Source organism: Biomphalaria glabrata, chromosome 6, assembly GCF_947242115.1.
Source record: "Biomphalaria glabrata chromosome 6, xgBioGlab47.1, whole genome shotgun sequence".
Lineage (NCBI taxonomy): Eukaryota > Metazoa > Mollusca > Gastropoda > Planorbidae > Biomphalaria > Biomphalaria glabrata.
This window is the reverse complement of record NC_074716.1, coordinates 23,849,261-23,872,128: the sequence shown is the minus strand read 5'-3', so window position 1 is coordinate 23,872,128 and position 22,868 is coordinate 23,849,261. Positions and strand designations below refer to the sequence as shown.

Below are 22,868 nucleotides of genomic sequence, written 5' to 3'. Positions count from 1 at the left end.
ACTCAAATGAAACGAAGTGACATGGTTATTGCCCTTTCCTATTCTTTCTTCACATACTGGTGAAAATATAAAAATAATACTTCAAGGATTTGACTTTTTTTAAATTCTGTCTTTTTGTGAAACAAAAGGGTATTTCAATAAATAATCAATGTGAATTTGTACATATTATACACAAAAAAACAAAAACATCAGCCTATTGGTCCAAATCTAAAGTTAAATTTTAATTAACCCTACTACTTAGGTCATGACATGAACTTTTTATAAATATAGAGAGAGGCCTTGTGAACCTGTTTGCAACATTAGTATAACTTCATCAGATTTTGTTAATGGTCTTTGTCTTAAACTGTCCTATACTTAAAAATATTTTTAAAAAAATCTCACCCATTGAATTTTGTGTGAAAGAATAAACCAAGGGTGCCAAGCTTTCTGTTGTAGCTTGTAGAAAAGAAATATTAGAGCCCACACTAACATTCTGATATACAGTTATGTAGTAGAAATGAAAAGTAAATGCTGGTGGATTGTAAACATAAACTGTTATTTGTTCTGTCCTTAGAAATCCATTTACAATTACATTGAGTGTCACCTGAAACAAAAGTGAAATAGAATTACATAGTATATAAGATGTTAATGAATCCCATGGCTGTGTTAATAAGGGAGATACTATTCAAAGAAACTGAAGAACATCATGACAACTTTCATGTTGGATGTTTGGTAGATAACGTAACATGTTCAACAGTGAAATAATTACTAACATACGTAAACATTGTGTTTTGTTTTAAATATTACAGAGATAAAAAGTAATAAAGTTCCCCTTTCAGACCTTGCAATTCATAGGACAGGTAATCTGTTTCAGTGGCCTACTGTTAATGAGGATGTCATGTGGCCAGCACAATGACCAAATACCTTGACTTTTCCCCAGCTATTGTAGGTACATTAGACCCGGGCAGACTCAGAGGTGCCCAAAGATACCAAAATTAAAAACTACCAATGTCTTGGAACCTATCCCTCATGAAATTCACAAGGACAGTTTAGTTAGAAAAAAAAACACAAATATAGACTTACATTGTATGTATTGGGAAGATAATTGGATAAAGAAATGTTAAAACTCATTGTAGAGATATCTTTTTGTGATATGCTGAAATCAAGAACACTTATTAGAGTTGGCGTCCCATCAGCTCCAGTGAAAGTCATATTGTGAACATTGCCTGGATCTATGGTATCACATGTTACATGGAGGTGGTCACTAAGATTCGTTCGAGATAATAACAAGACAGTTTTAGATATGTTACAGTAGGGATAATCATCTGAAAAAAAAAAAAGAATGTTAACAGTACATGCTAATCTATTAGAGGAAAAACATCTCTGATCTAAAGAAACAATACATTAACTAGGTACCAGTAATCAAAATTATAATTATTGAAAAGATAAAAACTTGAGTAGATAAGCTCATAGACATCCTAAGGGCCTAATTAAACTCTCTGCCCCCTACTACATTAAAACTGATATTCTTGTTCTTTTAGTTGTTATCGACTTCTACAAGACATTCTTTATGGTGATCTAACAAAAGGCAGGAGAGCCATTGTTCATCCACTTCTATACTGATGTATGCTGTTCAAAATTGACATTAACAGTTGGGAAAAAGTGGAACTGGATAGATCCACATGGGAGCGAGCAAAAAGGAAGGGTCCTAGATTGCAGATGCCATACACAACAGTAGTAGAAAGAAGGGTGAAAGTGCAACAGCCTCTGGTGATTACAGATGCCCAACTTGTGACTGCAGCTCTGTATCTCAAGGATTGGCCTCTTTAGTCACAGAAGTAGCAAAGGGAAAAGACATAAAATGCCACAGAGTTGTTATTTTAGAAATGCATCTTGATATATTTAACCCACAATTCAAAATTCATCTTAATTTATTTAAACTTGACTATATATTATGATAATCAACATTACTTAACTAGCATTTTTTCTTTCTTTTATGTTGTACATTTAGATAGCATGAGCATAAGTAATCTGAACTATATTATGCATCAAATAATTTTTAGTATGTGCTTATGAGTCACAAAATATCCTTATCACTACTCTTTTGTTTTATAGTGAAAAAAAAAAAAATTTAAAATAAATGCATTACATATCATAGTATTTACATAGCTTTAGCAACACTTTCTAATGTGGCCTTTAATTTTAGACATTAAAAATTGCCCAAAAGCTATCACAGGACAAAGAATAAAATGCATATAGTAAATTACAAACATCCACAGTAGGAAAGCTACTTTAAACATGTATGAAAGGGAGTATCCATTTAAAAAAATAATTGGACCTTCTACTTCCGTTGCAATATTGAAACAAGAAATGGTATTAATTCTAATGAATCTTTTAACGCTATAGCTACAATCCTTTTTGATGTGAGTTTTGTTTTAAACAAAATAAATTGCTAATATTAATATTTCTTTATGTTGCAGGATTAAAACTGTAACACTTGACCACACATCACAGTTAATAAACTTTGTTAAAACTGATCAGGTTAAGAAATCACATGGCTTACATGTAGAGACCTCATCAGAAATGTGAGTCAGTGTTTTTAGTTTTGCAAACAGGTTGTGTACTTTCTCCTGTACTATACACTCTTTACACTAATGACATAAGAAGCATCTATGACTCAGTTAAACTCATTAAATTCGCTGATGATACTGCCATAGTCGGTCTTATTTCAGGAGACGAAACTCAGTATCGAAGCTCGATAGAAATGTTTACAAACTGGTGCACCGACAACTTTCTAGAACTGAATGTAACAAAAACTAAAGAACTTATAATAGATTTTAGAAAGAAAAAACAAACTATACGTGAACTGCAAATAAACACTACATGTATAGAACAAGTAAAGGCATATAAATATCTAGGCGTTATCATCAACAACAAGCTTTCATGGGAAGACCACCTTGGAACTCTGACAAAGAAAACAGCCCAGCGACTTTTTTTTCTATAGAAACTCAATAGCTTTAAACTAAGCAAGAAGATCCTTGAGACATTTTACGGCGCGACTATACAAAATCTGCTAACATACGGAATAACTTGTTGGCAAGGCAACGCCTCATCTAAACTGTTGCGACGTCTAGAAAACATCATTAAAAAAGCATCAAAAATTACACTCACAACATTACCACATTTAAAGGAACTTTTTGAACAAAAGTGCCTAAGAAAAATAAAAAAAAATCATGGAAGACAACGGCCACCCGCTCCATCAGAACTATGCCAGGTCGTCGTGAAGTGGGCGACTGCTATCAATCAAAACAAGAACGGAGCAGTACAAAAACTCGTTCGTACCTCATCGGTCAGACTCTATCACCGCCACTCATTGATCAGGGAATATGAAATGCACCAAGATGCCTGTGTGTAGTCGCTGAATGAACTCTTTATGTTGTCTGTTGTATTTATGTGTATTTTTCTGTTGTGTTGTCTTTATATGAGAAAAGAGTCCTTGTAATCACAACAAATTTCCGTAAGGATCAATAAAGCAGTCTTAGTCTTAGTCTTAGACAAGACAGACCAAAATGTTGGGAAGTCCTTAGAAAATATGTAAACTAGTAATCAGGAATTAGAAATATTTGATGATTTGATGAATGAAAGGTTAAGAATTATGTAATTATATCTAGAATAGTCTTTTGGGAGACTATTTAAAGTAAAACAAGGCTATCTATGGGGCCAATGGTCATTACTTTATTAGTCATTGGATGTCTTAACAATTGCGGGGCCCTATGCAAAATGGATTGCAGGAGGCTCAGTCTGAGTAGGGATATGGACAATACGTGAAAAGTAAGATTTTATATTAAAAAATAAATTCATCTTTGCATTTTATTCATTCTTTACTATGTACAAATTCATGACCAAATTAACTTTAAGTGCCTTGCTTGTAGCAAAGTCAAACAGTATATCATCAAATTTTGCTTCCTACATAATAATAATAAGGCTTGTCTTCAAGTCCAAAGATTAATGAGAGTGCAGTATTTCCCATGGCTATGCAGCCCCAGATGTAACCTACATATTTTGCCACATCCAAGGCAAGCATAACCATTGTCCCCAGGTGGTCGATTAAGATTTTCTTTTCACGTGTGCGCCTGTCCTCTGCAGCAGATTTTCTTTTGTTTCCTACATAAATCATGGCTTATAGCAAGTATTGCCAAATTGTTTGTGAATTGTCGACCTCAAGTAATTGAATGACATCTCAATATGATTTTTTTCCCTATTTTTCAGGAGATTTGTTTGCATTTCTGGAAACTTAAATAATTTCAAGAGATTTCCATTAGCTCCTGGAAAATCAGGAGGCTGCTGGAACCCTGTTGTAAGTTATAATGGCTTAACTTAATCATTTATACCTAGAATTAGCGCAGGGCCTATGAATGTGCTGGGTCCACTACGGCCACATAGGTTACAGTGAAATAAGACTAGCCCTGATTGGATGACAGTCTTTTCAGTAATAAGTTACTGAAGCTTTATTTAACAGTAAATTATTTGTACAAGTTATTTATGTTTAATGTACATTTTCTACATCACTGGAATATGCTATTGTTTAGTTGCATTGAGTATGAAAATATAAAGCTTCAAGAAACTTATATTCAACACTGTGTCTCTTCAGTGTCTTAGAGGCACCAGCAAATGTTATAAATATGTTATTTTGTGACTTTAAAAAGTCTACTGGATAGTATGAACAACACAACTCTCAAAATAAAATTCAAGACAAAAACTAATAAATGACAATGCTTGTTCCAAGCTATACACTTCTGACTTGGAAGAAGAAAGCCAAATAGTAATATAATCTAAAACTAGATCTATCCACTTACTGATGACTGGCACAATAAAGTTAAAATACTGTTGAAATTCAATATTTTGGACTGTGATGTTTAAGTAGAAACTTGTTATGTTATTGGGCACTCTATTTACAATTGTGACAGTTCCATTTCCATTTACTGTGACTGTGATAGATGGGGGAGCTAAAAGAAGAGAAAAATATTTCGGAACAATAAGACTCTATGAAGTTTATGACCTACACATCATAAACTAAATCTAGAGAGGTAGGAATCTAAATCTAGAGCTACCTAGATTCTAAAAGTAGTCTAGCCTATAAAAGCTGCTAGCCCTACTTACTAGATCTTAATGTAATATATATATATATATATATATATATATATATATATATATATATATATATATATATATATATATATATATATATATACCCTACTATATATATATATATAGGGCCTATTTTCTCAGGGTAGCCTACAACAAATTATTTTAACTGTAGTTAGGCCCCATACATTCGTGGCAACAGAAAATGACATTATTACAAATATTTCAAAAATTAAAATAGTCTATGTGAAATAAGAGACATCTTTTAAAAAATATTATTTTATAAGTAATGATGCATCTGTAAAAATGTATCAATGGAAAACTTTTTGAAGTACACATTTCAAAACGTCTTTGCTAAAGCAACTTTTCTGGATTTTCTAATGTCAGAGTGGTCAACTTTCTCCCAACTTTAGTTTTGTAATACGAACGTCTTTATCGTTATGTTCACAACTTATGTGCAACATTTATAATACAGATGTATGTACAGATGCTAAATGCAGGGTTAAGATTACTGCCCATGTCTCTTGCATATTATAGTATGAGCCAGTGCTGCCTCATTATTAGACTTCATTGACATGCATTTCTCAGCTCTCATTGCAGGAAATGACTTAAATATGGACCTGTCCCAATACTTTTTACATTAATTGTTTTTTTATAAGCGCTATTCTTACTTTCGAAAAGTGCACCACTGAAGTTTGGAACCTAGGAAAACGCTTATATAATATAGATGTTACTTCAAAAAAGAAGATGAATGCTCTCAATTATTATGTCAATCCAAGCAGGTAGTTTTACTAAAAAACAACAAACAATGACATAATACGAAAGCATTACATCTCAGCTAATGAGATTTTCAATAAGGGAATACCCTGGAAATACATACAATTAAGAGACGCAAAAGGAAATTGCATTCTCTTGTCAGTTGTCAACTTTTGCAAATATTTTATCTATTTCCGCTTAATACTTTTGAAAAAGCCTAAAACAATGTAAAAAATATACCAGCTTTGACAGTAAATTTTAACTCCATCCATTGTTCTGTTCTGTCAGGATCTGTACAGTTAAGAAGGTCTAAAGTTGCATTTGAAACTGACATGTAGATGGATGGAACTTTCAGTGCCGTACATTGAGGCGGTTCATTAATGTCTTCAATAGATACTTGAACTATTGAAGAGTCGACTTGTTGGGTCAACGTGTCCGTTACCTGTCCATTCAGAGAAACAAAATAGATTTTGTACTACTGGTACTAACAAAACAAAACAAAAAAAGCAAATGAAAAAAAAATACTTTAAAAAAACACAAAGCTTATCTAATGGAAGAACCGCAAAATAACTACACTCTCAATACTGCAATGTTAAACTTCCTTTTTCTAAATAAAATAAATAAATTACCACTAATTGATTAATTGTTTGATAGATTCATATATTATCATCGACTATGATTAATTCTGGAAAATTCAACTTGATCCAAGAATGGGAAGTGGGAGAAAAAACTTTTACAAGATTTGTACCAGACTGACGGAGTAAGTGAGTTCATTATAAATTAATACTTTTGCAATATGTGCACTTTTGTGTGGTTATTTAAACTTTATTACCTGTAATGTTATATTGAAAACGGGCAGTACATTTTTAGGTATTGGCCGACGAACTTGAAGTGTACCATTTCCATCAATGCCAAAGTAGTAAGCCAGTGTGGTTTCTTAGAAAACAAAACAAGTTCATTTTAAAACATTAAATCTTTACATTCAAAGTGTGAATGGAAATTACTGATGCAATCATATTTTATGCCCGTCTATTGTTGAAGTGACCCTTTTATGTGTTATCCCCCTTTACGTCAATGAAATCATATAAGTTCATAATTTACATATGCGGTGTTTTGGACCCAAAAGATTTGTGAATAGACAATCTATTGTTACTTGGAGCATATTTCAAAATGAAATAAAAGAGAAGTATATCAAGATAGAAATGGAATAACATCTCATTACAAATTCATGGGATCATCTTGATTTAGGAGTGAAACAAATGTAAGATATTGAAATAATCGGCCAGTACTTAAGAAAAACTTGCTATTACAAACACGCTTATTACAAGCTCTTATGAAAAGGTTATTGAGTTAAATTTTCACCTCCAAACAGGTCAAAAAAGAAAAAGACATGTTCCAGAAGCTGGAAATTTGAACTAGTGAATATTTCATTGTGGAGTGTCACAAGAGAATGTGGAACATGTCCTCTAAAGCTTCATAGCTTATCGAAAGGTAAGGACAAGACACTGGCCCCAAAACTCCTCTTTAGAAGAAAAACTTTATGAAGAGCTGCCTGATCAAGAAACCACTTAGATATAGGACTAGTTCTCTAAACCTTCCAACGTTATAATGAGAATGCAGAAGATGAAGAAACACTGGGAAACAACAGTCTCATTATTGATTCTGGACTGACTGTTAGATGACATAGTTGTTTGTTTTAATTTTTAAATTGTTATGTGTGTCATGATTATCAACATCTATACAATAGCCATCAGCAGTCTAATTAACTTAGCCATCACCTGGTGGTATGGTAATGCTTCACTGATACAAAGACATAGACCTAATAGACTAATTAAAAAAGCATCATATATCACTCAAACACAGCTACCATCTCTTGAACTTTTTCATGAAAGATCTTTCCAAAACACACATAATCCTTAACACAACCTGCACCCATCTGAATGAAGTGGTTGTCTCCTTTCCATTAGGACTCAAACAGAAAGATTTAAAAACTCCTTTATCCCACTTTCAGTCAGTGTTACAAGGTCATCTGTCATCATCGAGAGGTACATAGAAGTCGAATTCATAAAGTGCTGGTTGTTGTGTATGTGTTTCATGTGTGAATGTTGTTGGTATTTGCATCTATATTTTTATTGTTACAGTAGTTATGCTGAGGTGGTCAACTGTAGTTAACTGTTTTTCAATTTATTTGAACCAATAAAAATGATCTTTTCTTATCTCTGAGCATTCACTGGAGCATCAATTAGTGAATCTATTTTAGAAGTTTCATCCTGTCTAGGACTATAACTTTAGCCTGTTGAAAATTTTGGCTAAATACATTTATTACTTTTTTTCTTTCAAACTACAAGACTCTTACTTTGTGGTATTCACTTCAGTCAATAAGATATTTACAAACATTTTTTTAAAATTTTACATCTGTCGTTATAAATGTATCCTTTTTTATCAGTATTCTGAACACCTTAGTGCTTTTCTCAACACTGACTAACATTTTTTAAATTTAACAGCTGATTTCATTTTTTAACATTTTTTCTACAAAAAGATAATAAATATATAAAATTGCAATTTTGTATTCAAATTGCAACTCAATGTTGCTGTTTATTATTGTAATAAATCAGATTTTTAAATTAAGGTCTCCATGCCCAAACAAATTCTGCAAGCCGAAACATTAATTTTTTTTTTTTGGATAATTTCAACAATTGTCTTTTAATCAGTATATTTTCTATTTAAAACATTAATACCGGTATAAATTTACTGAAAGTGAAATTAAAAAAAGAAAGAAAAAGTGGAGGACTCAAGACAAGTAGCCAAAGTTTGTAATACAGAGAATCATACCTTTGTCAGAATCAGTTACGGAGTAATTCAGTGTCGATGGTGAATTATCAGTAGAAGCTGTCATATTTAAAATATCTGTTCCTATTGTTATATTCTCCAATATTTTTGTATCAACAAAATGATAGGGAAAGTTTGGTGGATTATAAATAAAAAAGGTCAGCAGTTCATGGTAGAGTCCTTCAATTACATTCCACACAGCTAGATACTGAAAAAAAAGTAATTTATAATGTGTAAAGAGAAGTTACTGCTGATTGAATTAATGTCTACACATATTGGCAGTAATGTAAATGCGATGGGCAATCAACATTCCATTTGTGTTTGATCAGAGGTTCTCAAACTTTTTTTGACTTGGGAACCTTAATATAGTTTTAACTTGCCCACTAACCCCTAAATTTAAAAAACTACATAATTGCAAAGTACATAGGTTACAATTGTAAAAAAAAATAATTTTAAAATTAAAAAAAACTAACTTTTTAAGGAATAACCATTATAAGATTTTTTAAAATTAGCCTAATAACTTGGATGAGGTTGATGAAATTTTATGAGTGAATTTATTTCCAACTCAATAGTTGTAATTAGATTTTGATTTTAAGTTAAATCGGCACAATGGATACCATGTTGTGACCTGAATTTTTAAAGGATTCTTTCCTTTATTCAGTAAATACAGCAGGATTGTCAAAAGATACCCAAGTTTCTGTTTAAGTTTCTCAATGAGCACAAATTTCTTGTTGGTTTCTTTTATTTGTGATCAGGTTCAACACTGAAATAAATCCATGTTTTTTCAAAAAAAGAAGATGAAAAAGCAGTCAACAACTTCTGTACCCATAATGTTGGATATAAATATATTTTTTTTAAACCAGAAATTTAGGTATCTTGTTTCAGAAATTGGATTAAGTTCCTCATTTAATGATTTAAATAAGCTGCTCCTGTATTAGTTTCGATTCATCTGTGATTGGGATCTGAGTTTCTTCATGTGCTAAAGGATTCAATACTCAGTTGGAATATGCAAGTGAAGAATGTCTTTAAAACTTTGACTTAGGACGTCATAGAATTGTAGTTATAATACATAATAGTTATATTAAACAGTAGTGCGTGGCAAGTTGTTTATTATTCAAATTATCTGATCAGATAAACTGACCTTTAGAGAAGAATTTTTCTTAATTGTATACAATTTTCATCTTTTTGCAGACCCCCTTCAGTCGTCTGGAGGACCCCTGGGGTCTGCGTACCACAGTTTGAGAACCTCTGTGTTAGATGTCTAATGCAACAAATGTTCTACTGAAACTGCCAGAAATCAGTTCGCTAGAGGAACAGTTTCTCTAGACGTTTAGTAGGCTTTATTCCCTTCTTCTCAATTTTAATGTATAAAATAAACTGCACCAAAGTAGAGGAAATAACTATTTTTTTTTCTCACCGTGAAAAAAAAGAAAACATAAAAAATACTTTAAAAAAAAAAACAAAGCTTATATTAAGCATAGTTCTATGAATTAGTTTGAGTCATTTATGTAATTAAATTTGTAATAGATGTAACTAACAACAATAAATCTGTGGGATTACAAATAGGTTTACCAATTTTTTGTTAACAAGTTTCATGTTTTGAGCTTTCTCAATACATTATGATACTTTCACTTGTCAGTTGAGAAAGGTTGGGTGGGGGCGGGGGGAAAGAAGGAGGTATCTGAGTGAATGTTATCATGATTTCTTTTTAAGTTTATTTATATAAAAAAGGTTAAAAAAAAAGCTGAACCACCTCAAGCCACTGCACTAACCACTCTGCCAGGGAGGTGAAAATGAAAAGAGAAGGTTTTATAGTTATCTAGTGTTACTTTCAAAGCGACCACCTATTTCTTTCTACATAGTTTAAAGAGGACTAATTAAACTTATACGGCCACATTTTCTTTCCCTTGTTCGAGATACCAAACCAAATAATTATTTACTAATAGCTAATTAATTCAGATTGTGGGAGAACTAGCGTGTACAATCATTTTACCGAACAAAAAGACAGAGTTAATAAAACTTTGTAAAAAAAATCACTGTAGGATAATTGATAGTATATGCAACCTATAAATCTGGTTGTCTTACTGGAATTAGAATTTGATAAAATATATGTATTGTTTTATTAATATTGCTAATATCATTCAATATTTACATTGTGGACTCCAGGCCTATACGTTGCCAATGTGATATTCATATAGATAGTTGTTTTGTTTAAAGCTCTAATATCCGCTGCCAAAAGATCTCCAAGAAACGGAATCCCCTGACCAGAAGTATTTAAGCTCAAATTAAGATTTTGACAGGATAAAATAAGATCTGAAGACTTTTTGACAGTTGACAAAACTATCAAAGAGGATGAAACTGTACACAGTTTTTCAGTGCCTGAAAACAAAAATGTTACAATAAAAATTATGGAATGTTATTTTTAGATTGCATTGAGATTTACTGTGCTTGTATTATGAATACAGATCTGCTAACAAGCAATTCATACATATCGTTAATAACAAAGTAAACCAGCTGATAAAGTTAATTGTAAGCTTAGATCATTTTTTAAATATGGAAACAATATACAACTCTAATTTATTAAAACAAGACAAGATGCCTGGTTTAGTGGTATTAGCCACTCATTCTCTCAATGGTCCCAGGTTCAAACCCTCCCCCACTGCCAACTCCCATCATCCTGTAGGAGGTTTGGACTTGAAAGTATATAATCTTCAACTCTGATGCAACATCAAAACAAGAAGAGCACTTTTACAAATTTTACAAAACTAATTAAATATCAAATTATTTATGATAAGCTTCTGCTAAAGGCATAAACGATCTAAATGATAGAAGTGGAAACATTGTTAGAGTGCAGAGGTATGTCCCAAAGCACAATTAAAATTCATGATGACGTTAGTTATGTTTAGGAAAAGAAAACTTAACTGTATTGTCAGTGTCCAAGATCATTATTATAATACACAAAAATACTTCTTAAGATCTGACATACTCTTTAAAGAAAGACAACATCACAGAATGATAGAGACGTATTCTAGGTAAGCAAATAAAACATAAATAAAGATAGACTTGTGGGGACAGAAAAGTAAAAGAAAAAATAAGACAATGTTCACAACTAAATTATTTGAAGATAAAATTTTGATTCTCAGACCTGTTTAGGAATCATTATGACTATTGTCTCCCCCAAAAAATGATTATGCCATTAAGTTTTAACTCACTGGACCTACCATGATCACATACATAGCCATAGTATCCAGACGTGCATGTACAGTTATATCCGACCTCCAAATCTTTACATGTGCCTCCATTGTAGCATGGGTTTTTAGAGTTGTTACATTCATTAACAGTTGCTGGGTATGAAGAGATACATTAGTCAAAAGTAGTTAAAACTTACAAGTCACACATCTCCTTCCATTACCCTTGCAATATCAACGGGGATGGCAGACCTTTTTGGTCACATTAAGCATCATTCAATCATTTTCGACCAACACAGCCAATGGAAACAATAATTTTTAATGAAGGGCTTCACCTGTATCTCTTTTTAAGAAATTATCTGCGTTAATATCAATCTATTTCTGCACAAATTTTAACCTTAAGATTATCTTAATGATTAAATGCTTTTTATGTAGTCAATACAATATTTTTCCTGAACTTTTTTATGCCGGCATTTATTGTTGAAATTAGAAACCAATATTGGCTGTTTTACAGCATTAAACAAAATTGTCTAACCTACTTGTAAAAAAGCCAGACAAAATTCTTTTTTTTGTGTTTTATCCTTAAATTTAATGTATTCTTTTTTAAACATAAATTTTAGATTTATTATACACTACACCAACTGATAAACTTATTCAGGATACCATTTAGGTTGAGTTGCACATAGATTTAGAGTAAACTAAGAAAAGTACATGTAAATCTGATTTTCAACAGATGGATCAATGCAGATGAAAAGTGTCAAGTGTCAACTTACATATTACAGTACCTGATAGCCTGTGAGAAAGCTAACTTGAAACAAAAAAAAAGTTGCGTACACATAGGCATCTAAGGCCAAGCGGAAGATGAATTTATTATGAATGAAATCATTGTTTCCTCCCTTATTTACAAGGAATTTGAAAGTTGAGAATGGTTGAGTTTAGTTAGGCTACTAATTACATTGAACCATACCTTCCAAATTATCATTTCATTGAATACATATGAATATTAACAATTTAATAATAACATAAATAAATATCATCTGTATCCTGTGGTTTCATAGTGTCAGTCTGCCTAAAACTACACTATTATAGGCAACATTTTCGATACAAACATGTATCTTCTTTTTTCATTGGTGAAGATAGGGTTGTGGTTGTTAATATTTTGCAGTTCATAGCTTCTGATTACTTTGTAACCTTGTTTTGGATTGAAATTGTGAAAAGAGACTAATAACACAGTACCTTCGTGCAATTTGGATGTCATTGTTGGTAAAAGAACACACACACACACAAATCAAACAAAAACATAGAAAGTGGAACAGCTTGATTTTTTTTAAAAAGCAACGAAAAAAAACAAATAAAAACTAAAACAAAAAGCCTTACAAAGTAAGATATGTTATTTCAAGCCTTAACTTTAATGTTTCAAAAAATCACACTAATGAGCAACAAGAAGTTAAAAATTATGTTGGATTGAGTTAGACATGTATGTCGTACTGAGTTAAACATGTATGTCATATTTAGCCAAACATATATATTATGTTGAGTTAACATGTAGATCTTACCTCCAAAGTTCAATGAGCAATTTTCCACATATGAACCATATTGTAGCTGCCAGATTAGGGTAAAGTTTCCAGTTAGGCCCTGGTAAGGAATGCCTAAGACTGAGACAATAATTTGATATCCTCCATGTTGCCCTAACTCAGAAATCTGGAAATCCATTTAGAGCTTTAAGTTACTTTAAAATAAAAAAAAAATGTTACAAACATTTGCATATAAATCTTTTTTTTTTTAAACTTGATTTCAAACGCAGTTTGACTTGTTCCATAATTATGTGTTTGTTAGCCAGGTGTGAGCATATGACTAAAAATGTAGGAGTAGAGTAACCCGCCTTTGATTTTACTTATACTTAGACACCACTGTTAATGTTTAAAATTGTTAGAATCAACTTCAAACACATGCACACAAGCAAACTCACAATTATCTTATATGCTAAATAACTGACGTACCTTCAAGAGAGATGATTACCTAGATCTACGTTGTATGCCTATCCACATTTTAATCTAGTCTAGTTGTGCAGGTTATCTTATCTTATATAATACAGATGTAGGATTATGTTGGTCATCTGTCTGTTACAGCATATATGCTTAGCGCAGACTACGATTTTTTTTTTCAACTAGTAGCTCTTGAAACAATATCTTATCTTATATAATACAGACGTTACTTCAAAAAAGAAGATGATTACGTCCTACGCGTCATGCATTTAGTCATGCATATTAACCAATGACTTAAATTCAGCCAAGTCACTGGTTTTCCTGGCTAGCTCAGGCAACCCATTCCATGCTCTAATAGCACTAGGGAAGAAGGAGTGTTTGTACAAATTTGTCCTAGCATATGGGACAAGGAATGTGCCTTTATCTTTGTGTCTTTCAGAGTATTTTATTAAATTCTGTTTTTGTATTTGAAGATTATGGTTCAGTGTTTTATGTATAATTGCTACTTTACTTTTGAGTCTTCTGTCCTGAAGTCTTTCTAAATTTAGTGATTTTACTAAAGGTGTTACTCTAGTCAAGTGATAATATTCATTTGTTATGAATCTCACTGCTCTATTTTGTGTCTGTTCCAGTTTCTTAATGTTTTCTTGAGTTGAGGGGTCCCAAATGGAGGATGCATATTCTATTATTGGCCTAACCAAGGTTAAATAACATTTTAGTTTTAAGTTCTTATTTGATTTATAGAAATTTCTTTTAATAAACCCTAATGCTTTGTTTGATTTTTTTATAGTTTCATCAATATGTGGATTCCATGACAGTTTTTCATTTATTATAACACCTAGGTATTTTGCATTTTTAGTCTGTATTACTAGTTTGCCATGAATAAGATAAGTGGAATTAATTTGTTTTAGGTTTTTTTTTGTTACTCTTAACAACTGACATTTTTCTGGGTGGAAAGACATGCTCCAATTTGATTCCCATATCTGTAATTCATCTAATTCTCTTAGTAAAATTTCTGTGTCTTGTGTTGTTTTTATTGTTTTATATATTATGCATTCGTCTGCAAATAATATTACTTTTGTTCCTGAAGTAATGCAATTTGGTAAATCATTTATGTAAATTAAAAATAGTAATGGACCTAAGATTTCCTTGAGGTACACCTGAGTTTACTGTTATCGGTGTTGATTTAGAGCCATTTATTATTACAGTTTGTTCTCTCCTCAGAAAATCTTAAATCCACTGATGCAATGGACCATTAATGCCGAAATATTTTAATTTTTTCAGCAAACTATAGTGGTGAACTTTGTCAAAAGCCTTGGAAAAATCTAAACCTTTTGAAAAATCATCAATTAGTCCTATTAGTTGTGTTTTACATGATCTATATTTCCTAAAGCCATGTTGGTATGGGGTGAGGACATTATGTTTGTCTAAGTGGTTTATAATGCTGCTAGATATTATGTGTTCCAGGATTTTACATGTGATGCTGGTAAGTGATACTGGTCTGTAGTTTCCTGGGTCAGATTTTTCTCCTTTTTTAAATAGGAGGGGTGACATTAGCTTCTTTCCAGTCCTTTGGTACTCTGCCCTGGTTAAGCGATGCCTGAAAGAGTATTTTGAACACCGGGGCTAGCTCATTGCTTAGTTCTTTGAGTAATCTAGCTGGAATACCATCAGGTCCAGACGCTTTATTTGGTTTGGTGTTGGCTAATAGTTTTTGAATTCCATTTTCTTGTACTACTATATCTTCTATGTTGTCTACTTGGTTCAAATTAAGTAATATGTCTTTGTCTCCTGGGGTTGAGAATGCTGATGCAAAGTATTTGTTTAGGATGTTTGCTTTAGTTTCATTATCATTATGTATTATGTTATGTTCATCTTTTAATGGCACTATGCCTGTTGTTTCCATTTTCTTAGACTTAATGTATGACCATAGGTTTTTGTTGTTATCTTTAGATATTACATTGTTTATGTATTCACTCTGCAGCTGTCTGCTTACTTTTTGGGTTAGGTGTTTAATTTTTATATACTTTTTGTAAACTCTTTCTGCCTTAGTTTCTTTAAATTCTCTATATAGGTTTTCCTTCTGTTTACAAAGCTTCTTTAGTCTATTATTAAACCAGCATTTATTTATTTTGTTTGATGTGTATTTAGTTGGTACATGATTTTCTATAATGCTTTTAAGATGGTTTTTAATGAAATTCCAGAGGTCATCGACTGGTTGGTTAATGTATTTTTCTAATAAGAATGTTTGTTGAAAGTTTAATAATGCTTGGTGTAGTTGTGTTAGGTTACATTTATTCCAGAGTAAGATTTTTCTTTTGGGTTTTGTATTGGCTACTGCTTTTATCTGACTGTGTATTTTTATGATCTCATGGTCTGATAGACCAGGGATAATATCATAATCAACTACTCATCCAGGTCTGTTGGTTAAGAAGAGATCTAATGTGTTGTTTAATCTAGTTGGCTTTTTAATGATTTGATCTAAACTTAGGTTGTGTAAAGTTTCTATGAAAAGCTCATTTATGCCCTTAAAGTTTTGGTGTTTATCTATGGTTAGTGTTTTCCAATTTATATATCAGGTAGGTTGAAATCACCCATAATCCAAAAAACTGCATTTTTATTTGTCACTTTAAGTATAGTAAACTGATTACATAGTTCCTGCATGTATTCTAAACTAGAATTTGGTGGTCTGTAAATGCTGCCTATTATTAGGGACATTGAGGTGGTATTAATTTTACAAAATGTTGATTCTATTTTTTTTGAGTTAGGTAAGGTAATTTCTTCTGCTATAAGAGTGTTTTTTATTGCTAAAAGATTATCAGCCCTATCTTTTCTAAAAATTTCATAATTACTATTGAAAATTTCTGCATTATAAATTTCAGGATGTAGCCAAGTTTCTGTTCCTGCAATTATGTCTGGTTTCTCACATTCTAATAAAATTTCTAAGTCTGCTGTTTTGTTCCTAATGCTAAGGTTTTAAGGTATTTTGGTATTACTTCTTTAGTAGGTTTGTTTAGTGAGGCTGTTGTATTAATTTTAGTAGATTTAGGTTTAACAGGAGTGGATCTGGCTAGTGGTTGGTGAGTTTGGTTTGGGATGGTGTTTAGGATGTTTATGCGTTAGAAGTGTCCGCATCAAAGGAATCAAACAGTCCTGATGTAAACTGAGGTAAACCACATGGTACACACTGCCATGATGCGTCTTTGTTGCCTAAGGTATGATACACAGGTGTATTCATATCGAGACATGATGCATGGTACCATTCGTCGCAGGTGTCACATTGAATGGTTTTCTGTTTCGTGGTGCATACTTTTTTGCAGATGTTGCATCTATCTTTAGATCTAGGCCCTGGATTTGTTTCTACATCTTCTGCTATTAATATTAACAGTGATAGGTATTTATTTCTGCTGTGTCTGATTGAGAACTTACATTTGTGATGAGTAATCTTCTTTAATGTTATGGATGTGTATGTTAGGTTATTTTTTAAGTGGCATTGATCTAAAGTGTGATGATTGATTATGACTGTTGTTAATTTACAATGACAATCAAATCAAATAGTTTATTCAAAATATAGATCTAGACCTAGACTAGATCTAATTCTAGTCTAGATCTTTGTTTATGACACACTATGTCTATAAAATTCAATATATATTTACGTGTATTAACTATCATATAGAATATTCAAAGTATTACTATTAGATCTAGTTATTATTAGTATAAGTGTTACTTATTTTTTAGTAGATAATTAGTAGACTAGATCTATTATTAGTATTATTATCTAAAAAACTGCCTTAATCAAAGTTAATCATAGTATGATTCATAGAGAAAAACTCTGAAAAAGCATTTGCTGCATTGGTTTTCTAGGATGATTCAGGCAACCCATTCCATGCTCTAATCATGGCAGTAGTGAAGAAGTAGCACTTTTAAAATTGTATTCTAGACTCTAGCATATGGAACAAGAAATGTGCCTCTAGATCAGTGATTCCCAAAGTGGTCTATATTGACCCCCAGGGGCCTACGAAGACTTCCAAGGGGTCTACGAAAGTTAAAAAGGGAATAAGGGGTCTATGAGATGTGCACGGGGGTCTACGATAAAGAATCTCAATTCAGCAAGTCCTGACTTTAATTTTGACAATTGGAATTTTTTCATACACACATTTATGATTTGTACCTTAGAAAATCCTTAAAATTTTTATCCTGCTGATTGAATGAAAAATTGTTTTGTTTAATTTAATGACTATATTTAAATAGTGTAGTTTTGTCTAGTTATAACTTAAAAATAAATAAATGTAGACTGTACAGCGTTAAATATTTGAAATTGAACTTCATTACTTCCTTGTCAAACAAGCGAGTGTTAATGTGCCATTTTTTTATGATGCTATGAAACCAATTAAGCTGGAGGATCATTTGAGATGATACCACCCTAATAAAAAGATAAAAGTTTGCAACACTTAAAGATAAAGTTCAGAATACACCCACAAAAATTCTCTTTGACATGACATTGAGAAAATGATTATAGTAAAATAATATACTGAAAACCTCACATGATAGGCAAATTATTGATTTTACTAGCGATTGAAGAAATAGTAAAAACTCTTACACAAACTTATATCATTAAAAGAATTTCATGTTTGGGTTTTGTGACCGGTGTCTTGTTTTGGGCCTCTTGATGAAGAATGCAATTTTGAAGGCATTGCCGGCATTCTCTGGTGACAATCCAAAAGGACAAATTTCAATGGTCCCAATTTTGAGCTTCCGGAACATATGTTTTCTCATTATGATGTGTACGGTTCTGATGTGAAAAATTTTAAGTGGTTCTATCGGAATAGTTTATATTAGGTGTCATCTTTCTTGTATATCGAATGAGAGCTTGTCCATTTCTCGTTTTTACAATTCACTATTAGTTTCTTCTTTTCTTCCTGATAAAGTGCGATGTTCAAGTGAGTATTTGTTTTCTCACATTTGGCAAGTATGTCAGCCTTCTATTTAAACATTGGAGAACAGATCACACAGTATGTTTTGTACAAAATCTTTTGGATGTTCCTTCAGTTCCTAACATCCTAACCCAAATCTACCGACGGGAGATGCGAGCAGGCAAGGTGACCACCGAACATCAGTCCAGGCATCATGAGTTGTTTCATTTAGGATACATCAGAGTTTGTCAAGGTTTGAATGACTATTTTTAATATTGGTAAAGAAAAAATTTAACTGTTTGGCGAACTTGGCCGATTGGCTAGCATGGTAGCTGTTAGCTCCAGTCCCTCCTGTCTCTGTGCTTGTCGTAGAGCTCAGTAGTTACAATGAACTTAATTTTTAAATTATTTTTTCTCCATTGGGCCATACAATGAGTATTCCAGCTCCTCCGTTTGTGGTGGCTTTCTGAGAACCATCCATGCAAACTCTGACCCATTGGTTGTTAGGGCAATGGATTTGTAGAAGAGTTCACTAAATTCTTGAGCTCTGTTGGAATATATATATAATATAGTCCAATTTTTCTTTCTTCTTATATAAGTCTTTGCAAACGACATATTTCTGCAAACAACAAATTTCTCTATACAGCTGGCAGAGTCAACATTGTCTGGTAATGATGTATTTTTTAATTCAAATTATTATGGCTCAAGAAATCCACGAAAAACTGCTCTTTGTGAAAACTTTTACTGTGATTCTTAAGGCACATTAATATTTAATGTTTTGAAGAACTACTTCATAAAACCACAAATCCCTATATGAAAAATAATTTCCGTAGTAACGGATGGTAAGCTTGCAAAACTTTAAAAAATGTGTATAGTGATAGTAACGATACATATTAACTGTTATATAATGGTTTAAATTTGAATTTTGTTAATACATTTATTTTAAAAAAATTAAGTCAACTTAAAATGTAGGTTTAAAAAACTTTTTTACCACTCGTGTCACTGGTTAGAAATTATTTTAAACAAAATGTGTAATTTGAAATTGATGAATTTTCAAAAATTCAATATAACTTAAGCAGGGGGTCTACGGATAACCAAAAAAAAACATGACAAGGGGTCTACGAGACAAAAAAGTTTGGGAACCACTGCTCTAGATAGAGGTCTACGTGTCTTTTTGAATATTTTATTAGGTTTTCTTTTTGTAAGTTATGGTTCTGTGTATTATGTAGTATTGCTGCTTTCCTTTTTTTTTATTTTTATGTCCTGAAGAGTCTCTTAGATCTATTACCATTACTCAAGGGCGTAGCCAGGATTTTTTCGGGTGGGGGGATTTTTTTTTCGCCCCCCCGCGGAAAAAAAAATGTATATGTGTGTGTGTGTGTGTATGTACATAATTAATCTTTATTACATTCTGACCCTTCATTCTTTTGAAAGACGTTTATTGTACTCTAGAATAGGTTCTTCCTGGAGTGGGTCGCCAAGCACTATTTCCGGTATTGAAAGCCAACAAAATGCATATTCTGAGATATCTACAGTAAAAAGTTTTATTTCAAAACCTTATCTGCTATTCTTACCGACTTAGACCCTCCAGCGCCGTTCGGCGTATTTGGCGGCAAGCTGTTTCCACAAAAATCTGTCACTGGCAATGTCTGAAGCCTCTTCCCACCTGCTCTGAAGACCTCCATGAAAGTGTGGCGCCAAGTTGTATTAGGATGTCATCGGAACTCTTATTATTCGTAATTCATTTTGTCGGAGAATATGTCCCGAAAACCTCATGCGACGCTCTTTCACAACCTTACTAAGGGGTCGACTCCCAGTTCGGCATAGGATTTCTTTGATTTAGACCCGATCTCTATAACTGACTCCTAAAATCTGTCTTAGTCATCTCTGTTGAGCCACGTTTAGTGTTTTTCAATTTCGGCAGATGACTATTCGCTGCACTTTATTAATGGAGCCCAGCCACTGGTAGAAATGTGTAACCTCTCTTGACTACGCTTTGGTATTAGGTGACTGTTGTTTGCTTTACATTTTATATCGAAAAGGGAAGTTTTATCGTCAAAATCATCTTTTTTTTTTTGTTGTTTTTATTAAACTTAAAAATCTCTTTAAATTCAAAACCCCATTTACCTACGGTCATAGAATTTGGTGACTGCAGTTTGCTTTAGAATAATATTGAAGAGAGAAGTTTTCAACCTCAAAACTCTCTGTATGGGGGTATTTAAACTCAAAACAATCTGGAGGAGGGGGGGTTTAAACTCAAAACCCCCCAATGGCTTGGCTACGCTCAAAGAATTTTAGTGTGTAATTTGCTTTTTTTTTATTTTGAAGAGGTTTTTTTTTAGCATCAACCCCTCCCCCCCCCCTGAAAAGGGGTTTAAACGCTCATAGCATTTTGAGTGTGTAATTTGCGTTTTGTTTTTATTGAAGAAGTATTTTTTTCGCTTCAAACCCCGTTGGCGGAATCCCCCCCCCCCCCAACCTCCAAACCCGAAAAAAAATCATGGCTACGCCCATGAGTCTATTCATTTCATATTTTAATAAAATATATGTAGGCATACAATCAAATGTTTTTATTTGAAAATATGGCGTTAGGTCCATCAGCTATTTTGATAGCTTCATTCATACTGTTTTTACATTTACGCATTCGCTTTTCTTATAACATTATTATTTCGTTTAATTGATTACAAAACACTCTCAGTGACTGTCGTGAATTTGCTTATTTGATATATCGACAGTGATTCGCAAATTAAGACCCGCGGGCCGCGGGTAATATATGTCTAGTACCACAATAAAACTAAACATGCATAATACTAAATTAAAAGTTAGCTAAAGAATGCAATGTTTCTATGTGGAGTGTTACCACCCAAAGTAGAAGCGCATAATTCTGGGGGGTCTTACGAACATCTTTTGATAGTCTCGATTAATATAGTGTTATAAACCTGATGGTGGCACAGATGGGGGTAGTGGTATGAGTGTAGTCAGCCGACGCAGATCGCCCCAGGCCAGCGCTAGACGAGCGGTCAACCGTGACGAGTTACGACGATCAGCCGAGTCGAGTGTCAACAGGATCGTTCGGGAAGGATCGACGTCGTGAACAGAGCTCAGGAGCGTCACGAGAGTTGTAGTCATCTGACCACTTAGAAACGTTGAGCGGCGTTCTGTCCGGTTCGAGAAAGCCAGTAGAGACCCTATATAAGAGAGGAGGTGTCTCAGTCAAGACGGTCGAGAAAAGGGGCTCAATACAGCAAGGTTCACGACAGAAGGTTCACGACAGGGGCTCAGAACACGATCAACTACAGCACAGTTCAACGGTGTGGTTCTGTACGGAGCATTACGACGGTTCAGTGCGGAGTACTGTCAAGTACAGTTGAGACGACTGGCGTCTTGATCTTGGTCTGCGATCGAGTCCGACACAACGAGCCTAGTGTGTGAAGTCAGTCCTGGACTGATGAACCCAGTGCAAGCCCGGAACGAGACGGAGAGGCCAGTGCAAAAGTTGATACGGCGGAACGGTGTTATCGGAGAGATATTTGTACAGTGTACGTGTTGCCAATTGTACAGTATTGGCTGTTATTTATTCAACTATTAAAGTGTTACGTTACTTTGGAGCCCTGAGTTGTCAAGTTCTTTAAGTTGGTGGTGTATGGTGCAGTTTGCAGAGAGCCTGGATAGTGAGATTCGTAACAATATAAACACATCAAGAATAGTTTTGCACATAATTTGATTTGGTCATTAGGGCAGTGCTTAGAGGTCAATATGAAGTTATAATAGTGTTCGTTTTATACATGTTACCTTCTAAAGCCTAAAGATTAGTAATTAGTAATTCTAAAGATTATTTAGGTATTGTGCAGATTAAATACGATAATTAGTTAATTTCTTGAAAATTGTTTCATTTTTCAAATTACCTAGAAAATGTGCAAATTACCTAGATTTAGATAATATGCACATTACCTTTTAGGAAACAGCCTGTTTGTTACCGTTAAAGTACAGTACAACAAATTATCTTGGTTTTGTGCAGATTAACAAGGAAAATGCGATATATTGCAGAAAATTGTTTTATTCATTAAATTATC

At 33.0% G+C, this 22,868-nt stretch overlaps 1 protein-coding gene across 2 annotated transcripts in view; it reads right to left on the bottom strand.

The window, feature by feature from the left end:
• LOC106060537 (protocadherin Fat 4-like) overlaps positions 1-22,868 on the bottom strand; it is a 79,977-nt gene that overhangs the window by 42,601 nt on the left and 14,508 nt on the right. For both annotated transcript variants that reach the window (XM_056032101.1, XM_056032100.1), the window contains exons 4-12: positions 13,454-13,598; positions 11,931-12,053; positions 10,862-11,088; positions 8,713-8,917; positions 6,713-6,816; positions 6,121-6,322; positions 4,836-4,985; positions 1,063-1,304; positions 382-583 (exon numbers count right to left, since the gene is read on the bottom strand). In XM_056032101.1, the coding sequence (XP_055888076.1) occupies positions 382-583; positions 1,063-1,304; positions 4,836-4,985; positions 6,121-6,322; positions 6,713-6,816; positions 8,713-8,917; positions 10,862-11,088; positions 11,931-12,053; positions 13,454-13,598 (1,600 nt within the window). The remainder of the gene's footprint in view (positions 1-381; positions 584-1,062; positions 1,305-4,835; positions 4,986-6,120; positions 6,323-6,712; positions 6,817-8,712; positions 8,918-10,861; positions 11,089-11,930; positions 12,054-13,453; positions 13,599-22,868) is intronic.